Source organism: Semicossyphus pulcher, unplaced genomic scaffold (assembly GCF_022749685.1).
Source record: "Semicossyphus pulcher isolate SPU_LCO1_2020_fin unplaced genomic scaffold, fSemPul1.0.p SCAF_17, whole genome shotgun sequence".
Lineage (NCBI taxonomy): Eukaryota > Metazoa > Chordata > Actinopteri > Labriformes > Labridae > Semicossyphus > Semicossyphus pulcher.
Window position 1 is genome coordinate 18,956,468 of NW_027211681.1, and position 12,936 is coordinate 18,969,403.

A 12,936-nucleotide genomic window follows, 5' to 3' on the forward strand; every position below is an offset into this window, starting at 1 on the left:
TCACCGTACAAAGAGTAGGCCATTGGGTCACCTGAGTTCTACACACGTAATCTAAAGAGAAATCCAACTGGCTGCAAAAACACACATAGACCAACAAAATTGATTTGACCATTTAATTTTATTCAAAATCTGTAAAACAAAAAACAAAAACAAAAAACAGTTCACTAAATGTCAGATAAAACGGCCAAATCTTTAAAATCAAGACATTTACAAAACATGGCAGGAATCTACAAAGTTGAGTCGTCACTTGCAGTATCTGTCTGCTTTCATTTTGCTTCTCCTGCAATGAAAATAAAGATGACATGTTACATTCATGTTACAATAAGTCTAAGCAATCAATATATCATGTTATTTTACGATTCGTAATATAATGTCTTTACCTAAAATCTAGTTTGTTTATTATCTTTTACTGTATTGGTTTGAATAACTCATCACTCTGTTTCAAACATCTTGTGGACATGCAGATTTGTTTGGAGCTTCAGTCGACTCACTCATGTCATTTATGTTGGCAGGTGTGAGTTATAAAGCATGAGTCAATTCTCACATAGCCTACTTGTTACTAAAGCTGCTTTGGGCAGCATGAAAATACCTGAAACACCTGCCTATGAGCTTTCACTGGTTCAAATAACAAATCTATTGCAAGGTAAATTCTTAAAAGACTATGGCCCTATTGCAATGTTCCTATGTAATCTAGATATAAATAAATCTTTCTTATACATCAATGTAGGAAAACAAGACATTTCTTTTTAAGCTAAATACTCCAGATATTAAAAATAAAATGTGAAATTTTCTAAATCATTAATTTCTTTCATGAACTCACAAATAAGAAAACCAGAATTTAAATATTGCAAAGTCCACCTCTTACTTTCACATGTTTCAGAATGAGGTTAACAGTTTGGTTGTATTAAATACTCTAAATTTTACTAAATTGTATTGACCAGATATCTCACAGTATGTCAATACATTGATAAACTTTGATGTGTGTTAAATTCAGCATGAATTTGAGGGAATTCTCTAAGTGAAAACATGGAGTTTACAGTTGGACTTGATTCTTCCGGTATACATTTCCTTTTTAACGTGAGGCAACACAACAGGAAGAGTGATGACAGGAAAAAATGTGTGTGAGAATAAATATATAAACAAATATATTATAGGCTTATTTTCACACCTGTCCAGCAAAGTTTCGTGGAACTTCCCGTCTGTTCTGGCTCTCTTTAGCGTGGAGGAGTCTTCCTCGTTCACCCTGAGCCGCCGATCCTGAAAACTCTGAAACTTCTTCCTGTAACACACAGCAACAAAAATACGACTATTACAAAAGGCAGTCTAAAACAAAAACATAGCCCTTTGAGAACTGCCGCTGAGGCTAAATCTTAAAGGTGCGGTATTAGGCAAATTTCAAGCTTCATATTTCACTCTGTGGTACCTGTGGAGTAGCTTAGCATAATTTACTGTTCTCACACTGGTGCTCTGTGCAGGCCCTCATACAGCCTCTGCCTGAAACGACTCAGTCAGCTCTGTCCCTTTAAGAAACCCCGCCCCGACAAGCCCACTTTCTTCTGATTGGCCAGCTCTCTGAAACCTGCTGAGGCTGCAGTGTGTAGAAAAAACTGTGTGAAACCTGGCGTTCACAGCAGCCTGCAGACTGAGCTGAGAAGCCTGGGGATTACTCCAACATACTTTTACCTACAGATCTGAAACTTCAGCCACGCTAACTATAGACATCCAACATTGTAACATTATATATATGTCTTAAAATGTGAAACAGCATAATACTCCCTCTTTAAAAGAATTCTAAAAAAGGAGCCTAAGAATGAACTGAAGGAGGGTATTTAAATGTTGACAGTAGCAGCTTAATACTACAGGCTGAATGGCTACACTGACTAGCTGCTACAAATCAACACTTACAGCACTATAATCTAAATATTCAGCCGAGGCTGGAAATATTATTGATAACAGTGACATTTGTTAATTAGGGTAGAATATGATCTTAATTCATCAGGATTCCTGCTTGAATTTATATTTAAGTAAGCTCTGCCAGAAATCTAGCAAGGTACAACTGCAGTGTGAGAGGCTGTGAGGACTTGATCCTTCTCCTGTGAACCTTCACGGACATCGTGCATGAGAGAGCTTAAAATAATCTGTAAGAAATCATAACAATGTATTCCAATATTCACAACAAAAGCAATTTGAACAACCACGGCATCTTGTCAGGAAACTTGCTTGATATTTCCCTTCTCTTCCCTCAGCTGGTGCTTTATGATTCCCAGGCTGCACTCCATCCTAAAAGGCGTTTAGACACTTAACACTACATCAAGACACGGGCTCAAGGGCAGCCATTATCAACATGTCAACATGATGAGTCCATTTCCCAGGCGTTCATCTAACACAAATAATAGAGTGTGGGAACACAAGCCACAGCGTGCCAAGCAAACAACAGCTTCAGACGTATTGCCTGTAAGTTAATAGGCCACAGACGGGCCGTGTATAAAACTCTCGGAGCATCCGAAGCTGAAATGTGCCGTTGCTGCTTTCTCACCCCCCCCCTTTAATGGCGGACCATCAATTGCATCTTTAAAGTTGGGGCCTGATGAGGCGGTAACTTAAAGGCGTGATCTTGCATCCAGGGTGTGATTTTGTTGTCAGAATTTTGTCGGTGCAGACGAACACAATGGGAAGATAATGGGAAGGAAATCGCATCGTTTTCCCCCTCAGTCAGAATAAAGTGCTTTAGCGCTCATCTCAGGGGAGGCTGACAGGTATACTGCTTTAACTGCGCAATGTCAAGCTGTTGTGGAAAACTAGTATAATTACAGACGCAATGTGATGGCAGTTTAAAGACAAATGGCGCTTAAAAGTCAGGTCCAATGTCTAAAACGGGAGGAAATAAAGAGAGCAAAAGACAGTATATGCTATACTAGAAGTGAAGTCTCGTTATATTTTATTACATAGGACCTACGAATTCATTTCATGGTGTAATATGCAGGGCAACACAACATTTTAAACAACATCTATATGGCTAGATGGAGTTTTATTGTACACCAATATAGTTGTATAAACTAGAAACCTGTTATCACGTTACTTTAATGGATGATCACAACTAAAGCATCTCAATGGCAAATAAGCAACTCATCTGCTTAGGTACGACTAATATCTATTTACAGATTCTACACTGCGGTGAATGTAGGAAAAACAGTCTGTAAGGAGAGCAAAAGCAGTCGGAACGTAATCGACCGCAATGACATCCCGGCTCCCATCAGCGGCTATCTGACGATGACTTACCTTCTTTTTAATCTCTATAAACAGACATCTGCATGCTAACAGCTAACAATCCGTTCTCGATTGAAAATTCAGCTTGAGACAAATTTACATGACGCGGTGTCACGAAAGCCGTTCAACATTTAGATTTCCCAACTTCCTCAAATGCATCAGAAATGATCGATCCGACCTCCGTTCAACAAACGAGCATTTTAAAGGTAGTTTTCTTCTCCTCTTGAGGACAGACCTGACAAAGCTTCATTCTTACCGTTTACTAATCTGCATCATGATGTTATTTCTGCAAACCTAAGACCCGTTAATTTGGGTTCATACCGCAGTAGCCAGAGTGCAGCCTCTGTCTAACTTACTATTTACAGTGAAACTGAGACTCACCAGAAACAGATGAAAGGGCGCATCTCCGGGGGATTTAATGAGCCATGAAATTACGCCATTTATTTTGCTCACATATCTGGGGGTGGCCAAATTGGCTTCACTTTTGATCTGAACACACGGTTGCTTCTCAAGTTGCTAACTGGACTGTAAACAATGCAGCGCACAGAAAATGAAGTCTTGACTGGAAGTCCTTAACATACCCTAAACTGGACACACCCCGACATGTTCACCACCGTCCCTAGGGGCTATATGGTCGTCAGACTATAGCTGATGGGTTCTGAGACTAAAGATGTGTGTGAAAGCCTCTGAAAAAAGTAGGTGTATCTTGTTATTAATTTTCAGAAAAAATGGTCATATTAATCAATTAACAGAATCTACTATATACAGTTTTTTAATGTTGTTAGCATGTCTGCTTGTTTTTACTATCTGTATCTGTATGCATGCGACCATGTGTGACAGCTTAAGTGTATACCGTGTTGACATGTTGACTGGAAAGCAGCCAGTATGGCCTCTTAAACTAAAGTCTAGGTAACTGTGTTTGTAAAACTTTTAATTGTTATTGGCACTATGTCAGAGAGGAGCTGATTACACTCTGGTAATTTGTGGGGCCTTGGAGTGTGTGGTGGTGCATTTTGCTGTGAAGCAATGGTTGTCAACCTTTATTAGGGCTTGTGAGCTCTTAAAAATGTGTACCGGTTGTGACCAGTGCAACCAAAGAGTGACTTTTTCCCCCCCAAGCTCCTTTTTTAAGACGTCGGAACAGAAAATTGATCCCGTTATTTGAAAGAAAAGTTAAGATTGGAGGAAATCTGAAAAAAGAAACACGTGTAAAAATATATTTTCATATCACAGCCTCTCAGATCTGCATCGATGCCCTTGTGATCTCATTTCAGGTACACATATGCCAGAGTTAAAAAATATGTAAATGATAGCTACTTCCTCCTACTTAAAAAGGTGTTTTTTTGTGTTAGGCACTTACACTGCACATTCATTGCAGGATAAAAATGTCTACCGACGTAACAGAGAATATTAATCTGTCAGTTAGATGCAGAGAAACGTCAACATGTCAGCATGTTTCCTTAGTCAGCACTAAAGTTATATAGAGAGGATGTTACGTACACATAATTGAGCTCGCAGGACTTCACATTGCCCCTGTCTTCTTCTGCGATGTCATCTTTACGCTTGACCTCCCGTTCTGCACTCGACCTGATCTGCTCATAATTCAGGACAAAAAACACAGAAAGTTTTGCATTAAATATCAATAAGCTGAACCCCCTGAAGTGAGGTCACACATTTTTTCCCCTCCCATCTCAGGTCCCCACAGAGACTGCACGCTCAAAAATAAAAGGATTAACATGCAACCTTGCGGAAGAACACAATTTACACATCACCTTCACCATCTCGCCGTCCCCTGCTGTCTTGCTCTTGGCCTCGATGTCCCCACTGTCACTGTAGGAGATGAAACAGCTATTTGCTGCCATGAGAGCCATTTTGCCCTGAGGCGGAACAGAGAGAGACACAGAGGAGGAGGCAGTAGATTAGATAGAATTGCAGTGGGATTGGTTGTTGTGACAGGCATGAAAGGTTGCCCGATATTTGATGTTAAAGAGTCTCAAGGTTGTGCCGAACAGGTTGTTTAAAGGTTCAGCAAAGCATCAAGGCGAGCGGTGCACTACGGTGATAAGGTAGATGCATTCTGCATAATGAATTAGGTGTTCCGGACTAAAGCGAAGCGTTATCTCTCGTCGGCTAAACTCCAATCAGCCATGAGGCCAGCTGTGAGAGGCAGCTGACGCGGGGTAAATATGAGTCCTTATTTTACATCATGTGACACCAGTGCAAACAAAAAGTGTTTTGATTTTAATACTGTTTATGGGGCTATTCATGGAATGAAAACACATGTTATACTAATTAGAAGTAAAGTATTTTTTATATTACTCAGACAATATTTATTCCAGGATTCTGCACTGTCACACAGTCCGTCAATACTTGTACCAGTGTACCAGTATTAGCCTTAAACTAATGAGTATTAAAACATTGAGAACTCTGCAATTATCTTCTTGATTAGTTTGTAAATAAAGCAACAGAAGCAAGTAAAAATGCCCATCCTATTTTTGCAAAACCCAAGTCTCACATTCATATGTTGTTGTTATCCAACCAACAGTCCGAACCCCAAAAAGGTTTCAGTTAAAAGCTGCAATAATTACCGTAAAATCCAGAATATAAGTTGCACCAGAATATAAGACGCAGTCTGTTTTTGGGGGTATCCCAGAGGGAAAAAGGATTTTCTATAGCTATTTATTAATACAAACTGTGCGTAAGTTATTTCAACACTACTTAAATGCATTTTCATTTGAAACACATTCAAAACACAAATTACAGCCATCTGTTTTCACCATGTCGAGTTTGCGATCCTGCTAGCTACCAGTGCATTAGTTATGGTATGGTGACCTTGATTGTTATGAGGGTGGCGGCTGCACTGGCGATTGTGACGGCACATGTCCTTGATGAAGCTTTAGCTAGATTATAGCGCCATCGTCTTGGCGCAGCTGTTCATAGGACGCAGACCACTTTTTAGATGGGGAAAAAAAAAGGATTAAAAGTGCTTCTTATACCAAATTTTACGGTAATTGTTAAATCCATTGGATGTCAATTATTAAAATCAACCATAAACAATTTTGATGATTAATAAATCAGTTTGATTCCAGCTTCTTAAATGTGAATATTTTCTGGTTTCTTTTACGCGTCTATGACAGTAAAACTTCATATCTTTTAGTTGTGGACAAAACAAAACATCTACAGATACCATCTTGGGCTTATATAAATCGTGATTGACATTTTCCCACATTTTCTGACATTTTAACTACCAAAAAAGCAATTGTCTAGTTGAGAAGATAATCCGCAGATTAATTAACATTGGAAATAATAGGAAGTTGCAGCCCTAGGGCATAAATTAAAAGCATTAAATAGTCAGATTTCAGAAGCTAGAAGCTGGGATATTCTGGTCATTTCTTTCCTTGAAGAGTAACAGCAGTACTTAACAGTCGCAGCTTACATTTCTGTTGATTAACATATTGATGAATCACCTAACTGTTTCAGTTATACATGTATAGTAGAGATGGTAAAGATGTATCTCCTGTGTCGTCCTCTGTTTGAGACCTTTCTTGTTTTTTATCCTTATTTACCAGCTGGGTCAACATGGTTAAATCTGCATGTGGACCAGGAGCAGGAGAAACTTTAGAGGATCCACTCACATCCTGGAAGACTGCTTCCCATTGTTCCCTGGCGCCAATAGCATCAGAGCGTCCCACTACCAACCCCTCAGAGTTGATACCCAGGTACTTTCCATATCCGGATTTCAACGCTATCCTGCGAGGGCATAAATGACTCTATTAATATCTACAGTGACACAGCTTTGTAAACAGAACATAAAAAGACGTGTTATTTCTGAGGCTTTCTAGAATATTATGTCATCATAAATCAGCACAGAGTTAGACACTAGACACGATAAAAAGTCCCTGCAGAAGCCAGATATTAAATCTGTTGGTGAAGGATTATCTGTTGATGCAAACAGTCTGTGCAGTTTGTCTTTGTGTACTCACCTTGTGTCAGAGAGCTTGATGGCGGTAAACTGTTCAGGAGGGTCGGGTCCTTCATCATCTGAAACAAAAGATTTTACACTTGTCAGTATTTCCTCTAATGTAGTTTTTTTTCTGATATATTTACAAATTAGTCCGCATAAGACAGTTCTGATCTTTTAAGCCCAGTTCAGATCAATGATTCGCAACGCAACAAAACAGTTCTAGAATGTTGCAGAGAAAATTGCAGCGGTGTGTGAACTGGTTAGTTGCAGAGCGTCTGAAGCAGTTGCGTGGAGTTGCAGAAGATTTGACTCCAAATGCAGTTTTAGGACTGAATGATGTAGCTATTTCACTTCAGCCAATCAGGAAACAGCATAAGTTGGCGTTGGAAAGACGGCTCCAGATCCTCTCTTTCCAAACTCTCTGTCTCCGATGTTTATTAATCAATGTTATAGCTAACATTGCGAGCGGGTCACCGTCACCCATTTCTTTTTAGAACGCTAACAGAAATCCAGCTAGTTAATTCATGTAACATAGGCCTAATTCTAACGTTATATAGTATTAATTAACGTTATAGTACTAACGCAGAAGTAGTGGGGTGTGTCAGTGCGTCGTTGCTATGGAGACGGTCAGCTGCGTTGCTTTGATGTGAACGGCCCCGTTTTAGAACGTTTACGATCAGCTGTCACGGGATTCCGTTGGCAGCAGCATTCGGTCTCGTTGCAAATCATTGATCTGAACTGGCCTTTAGCCTTTAACAGAAAAATCTTTTGCCACACAGAAACAGCCATGTAGTATTTAATTAATGACAGTGTTTAAATCATGTGCCATTATTAAAATGTGCATAATTTCATCCTTCAGACCTCCTTCATGTTTTACTTATGCACTCTTGTAATTAATAATGCAGACCCTGTGGCTACATAGCGCTGTGCTGATCCGGGTCCACTTCATCAGCACTGAGACATTTGGAATAATTGGAATAGGATATGAAGGAACTGTTGTGTTGCATTTAAAATCCACAGATTTCCTCCTGGTGTCATTAAACTGATCTGCCTGCTATTAGGTCACTTTCTGACCTTTAACATACATCAAAATTTTGCACAATTTGTAGTGCGTCACACGGAGTTCAGGTCAAGGGAGAGCGGAGCCTGTGAGACGCTGCGGAGGGATCATTAATAAAGTACAGGCAATATGTGTCACAAGCTGCTTTTTCAAAAGGCTAGTTATCTCTGGGATATGTCAGCTGATGACTTCAGTATGTTTCCTCTGCCCTGAAGGTGAATGTGAACATCTATTGCAGTTTTCCAAAACGCTGTATCATCCACTGAGCGGGTGCCTGTGCAGAAAATCCAGTAAAGAGAGGAAAATCTCTAATCTCTACTTCTAAACTGCTCGCTCGCGCCTTCTTTCATCTCCCAGAAATGAGCTTATGTGCATGCAGAGGATGAAATCCCACAAAGGGAATTGGGACGTTTCAATCTCGGAGTCGTATCCACTGGTTCTCACAAAACGTGTGCTGAATTAACTGTTGGCAGTGTCTCCTCCCGGGCAGGCTGTTTCAATGAGGAGCACTCCCTCAGAAGTGCCTGAAGGCAGAAGTGAGTGGGAACTCGGAGTTAGCTCTGTCCTTACCCTCAACTCAACCCCTGCTCAGCCCTTTCAGTCTGGTGTCTGGATTTACTACTTAAAATACTTACTGCTCTGTGGACTGAAGGCAAACACACCCCCGTCAACCCCACAATGCTGGAGCCTACAGTAAACCTAACCTGAAATTGAGTTTAAAGTTCTTCAAGTTTGCTCAACTGTGGGATAAGTGAATAGATGAAGAATTAGCATCTTCATTTAAAATGCAGACATAATGAAAAGCAGGAGAGCGTACATCCTACATGGTGCTTCTTATGCATTAATATCCTGCCCCACTTTTTTCTTCTGTGCTATATACATCTAAAATCTTGGGTTAGGCTGGGAGACAAAGATCAACACAGAACTTTTTTTAACTTTAAAATATCAGCAGGTATCATTATACCACAGTTCTATGCAAAACATATATATAAATAATGCAATGAATAATCAAATTGATGTTCAGTGCAATGAAACGTGTTCCACTCTAACGTATTACTTCAGATAGATCTCTTCAAAATCCAGCTGCAACTACATATAGTTTTCATTATTAATAATTGATATGTAGATTTTTTTTTCATAGTAAATTTTGTCTTAAATTAAAAAAAAAAGTCATAATACAACTTCTGCAAGCAGGGGCCCCAGTTTAGCTCAGCGGTTAAATTGCACGCCCCATATACAGAGGCTACAGTCCTCAGTGTGGCGGCCCCAGGCTCGACTCCCATCCTCTGCCTTCCGCCGTGTGTCATCCTCACTCTCTCTTCCTCTGTTTCCGACACTCTCCCTCCGACCTCTCCCTCTCTCATTAAGGGCATAAACGGCCCAAAAATACCTTAATAAATAAATAGAATAAAAAATTAATAATAATTTCCTACAGGCTAAGATCACATGTTTAAATAGGCCAACTATAGCCTAGAAATTAAATATATGCAATTATAAATTACATACAAAAGCATCAAATTTTAGGACATTTTAGGACTATTAAAACAGTCGCTGATTATTTGGTGAGAAACATAAATGAATGAACTAATTACTGAAGCTCTTCTTCAAAGATATAAGACAAAGCCCTGAATAAAACAACTTTGTTGTATGTCCTTGATTGGATAAAAGTGTTCTGCAAACCACTAACACGACATGAAAAAAACATAATAATATTATTCAACTCGAAATAGATTTATATTGAATTTTAGCCCAAATCCAGTACAAAACATTACCTAAAACATGATTATTTTTTGGGCTTTTGCCTTTATTAAATAGCAGCTGAAGAGAGACAGGAAACGTGGGGAGAAGAGAGTTGGTGGTGACATGCACCAGATGATCGGCAGACCGGGAGCCGAGCCTGCGATCAGTGCGTCGAGGACTGTAGCCTGTACATGTGGTGCCCGCTCCTCCGACCTAGCCAAACCAGCACCCCACCTAAAACATGTTTAAGAGTTTCTTTCTCTGGCTGAGAAATGTACCAGGGCTACTGGCAAAACTGCACATTAACATTCAATAAATGTTTATGGAATTAACAACAACAGCTTAAAAATCGTTCTAAAAACCTGAATAGGTCACAACGGTTCCTGGACTGCTGTTCATGGGTCAATGGGAATTATTTCAATCACAAGGAGAGAAATATAATCGTAGGAAGTACAAATTTTGTTGTAACATTTCAAGCACTGGTAGAAAAAGCCAATTATAAAAACAACAACCTCAGAAAACGTTGAAATCTTGGGCAGAAACGAGCACAAACTCTTCTTTAAAGCACAAATAAAATGGCTTTCTAGTTAAAACGTACTCTAGGGTATGTTAGGTATCCCCACCGCAATAAAGAAATATTTTCTTTGCTGAGAAAAATTGATCAAATTAAGTGAAAGTCACAGGAGTTCTAAGAATGACCTGACTTCTCTGAAATTACTTGGTCAAATGAAATAACTCATATGTGTCTCCTCACCTTTGTGTGGTGCTCCGACCGTGAAGAGGCCACTGTCCAGAGCATGGATGTACGAGTTGTTCTGCATCTCTATGGCAACTGTTCCGCTGATGTCCCCAAAGTTGCTGACGGACCACCAACCAGCTGGTGAGCAAAAAGACCCCATGTCAAAAGGTGTAATAACAGACGACACCGCTGTGGGCTTGAAAGCTACAGCAACATTAAAGTGCAGTTTCCACTCAAAGGACAATTTCTGAAGAAGCAGACATTTTATTTCTAGTGTGTTCTTCTAAACGCTGTCATTTTTTGTTTGCTGCAAATTCACCATAGTGTTGGCACTGTACATTAATGAGTGGGATTGTACAGGTGGTTCTTATCCGTTAAACATTAGTTTTCAAAATCTCTTTCAAAGCTTTAACCTATTATACAAATATAAAACACACTACTGAACCAAATCACAAGACAAAAGTAGAACCTGCTCTCTTTCAATTGTATTTTATATAAAATACAAGTCTTGAAAACATTAAGTTTCAATTAAATGAAATCACTACATATGCCTTGCCCATGCAAATACCCAATAAGATATAATTTTACACTAATTTAAGCAAACTTATCAAGCTCATTTTCCCCATATTACAACATAATGCATAAAAAAGAACTTCACAATTAATAAATGCAGTACATATACATACCAACAACATCTGGTTTTTCTTCTTCATTTGAGGCTTTTCTGTTCTTGTCTTTGTGCTTCCTCTTTTTCCTGTTAAAAAAAACATGATGGTTAATTTCACTTGTTCAATTTCAAGTGTTTATTTTTGGTAAGCTTGACAAACAGTTTGGCCTTGAAAGCATGTTCCCTAAATTTACTTTTTTTAAGGTTTGTAAGTGAATTCATTTTCCTTTATTGTATAAATATATATATAGTTTATATTTCAATATGAATTATGGTTCTATTACATGAGCTGCAGGACATTCAGAAAGGATAAAACTTTTTAAATTTGAAGAGAAACTTCAAAAAGCAGATTAAAAGTTTAAGTCTGTTTCACCTGAGAAATTAGCTCTGTTGCAACAGTAATCATAGATATTAAACTATTCTACATCACCTCAGTGAGGTCACAGGGTCCTGTAGGACACATCCACTGCAGCAGGGGGGAGTTTAACCACTAGAGGTCATTAAGAGGTGTTAAGTTACTCTTAAGTTTATTTTGATGTGAATTCAAGACATTTATTTTTTGTTGACAGTAAATTCAAAACTCATAACCAACCAAGCGAATTATATTAATTTATATTATTGATTTAATTGCAAATCATTACCTGTCGTTTGAAACATAGAGATGCCTCAAATTCAAATCATAACTTTACAAGCCTTCAGGTGTTGCCCTAGAAACGGAGTTTTCTTTTTGGACCATACCTAGTTACCTAGCAACTTACGCAGAGCCATACGTAAACAAACACGTTCGTTTTCTACGCCTAGCTAGCTACACGTAAAATCAACAAATGATGTTGTGTTTAGCCAACAGATCCTCAAAGAATAGGTTAACGAGTTAGTTGGTTCAAAATAAATGAATACGATTAAAGATCTACGACATTTGTTACCATGCTGATTGTAAAAAGAAAGAAAAGAAAATTGCTTAATCAAAAATTATATCATACGCTAGAGCATAACTCGCGTAACGTTAACAATAACGTTTTAGTATCAGCTAGCTTTAGCATAGCTTATATAAACCCAGTTCGTTGGCAGTGAATCATTCTGCAGATTGTAAATATTTGTCGTACAGAGAAAAAGGAATACTTGCCCTTTGTTAAGACCCTTTAAAACCAGTTTTGTCGATTTAACGCGAGAATATTCAGCCATTGTTTTGCCTAGTAGTTAGCAGTGTACTCTAAATGTGTGCGAGCTCTGTTTCCTGTTCCAGCCACAACAAGTACGGCAGCCGCGAATGAACACAAAGGGTCCAAAATCCTTACGACCTACTTCAACAAATTAAATATGAGGGTAAGTGAATATATTTTTAAAACATTACCTTGAGAGAAATATTTAAAGAAACAATAGTATAATTTAACAGAATACAACAGTTAATATAACTAAATTATTCTGTTATATTCCTGAGTTCCTGTTAGTACTTTGTCAAAGCACTTTGTAAACATCTGTTTTTAAAGGTGCTATATAAA

General features: G+C 38.6%; 1 protein-coding gene across 1 annotated transcript; it reads right to left on the minus strand.

Annotated features, from left to right (window-relative positions):
• Positions 1–105: 105 nt before the first annotated feature.
• frg1 (FSHD region gene 1) lies at positions 106–12,684 on the minus strand. Its single transcript, XM_069666623.1, has 9 exons — positions 12,561–12,684; positions 11,457–11,524; positions 10,786–10,908; positions 7,251–7,308; positions 6,903–7,017; positions 5,040–5,144; positions 4,768–4,859; positions 1,169–1,279; positions 106–280 (listed from the first exon to the last, which is right to left on the minus strand). The coding sequence occupies exons 1-9, from the start codon at positions 12,617–12,619 to the stop codon at positions 244–246; spliced, it is 768 nt and encodes a 255-aa protein (XP_069522724.1). The 5' UTR covers positions 12,620–12,684; the 3' UTR covers positions 106–243.
• Between the last annotated feature and the right edge of the window lie 252 nt (positions 12,685–12,936).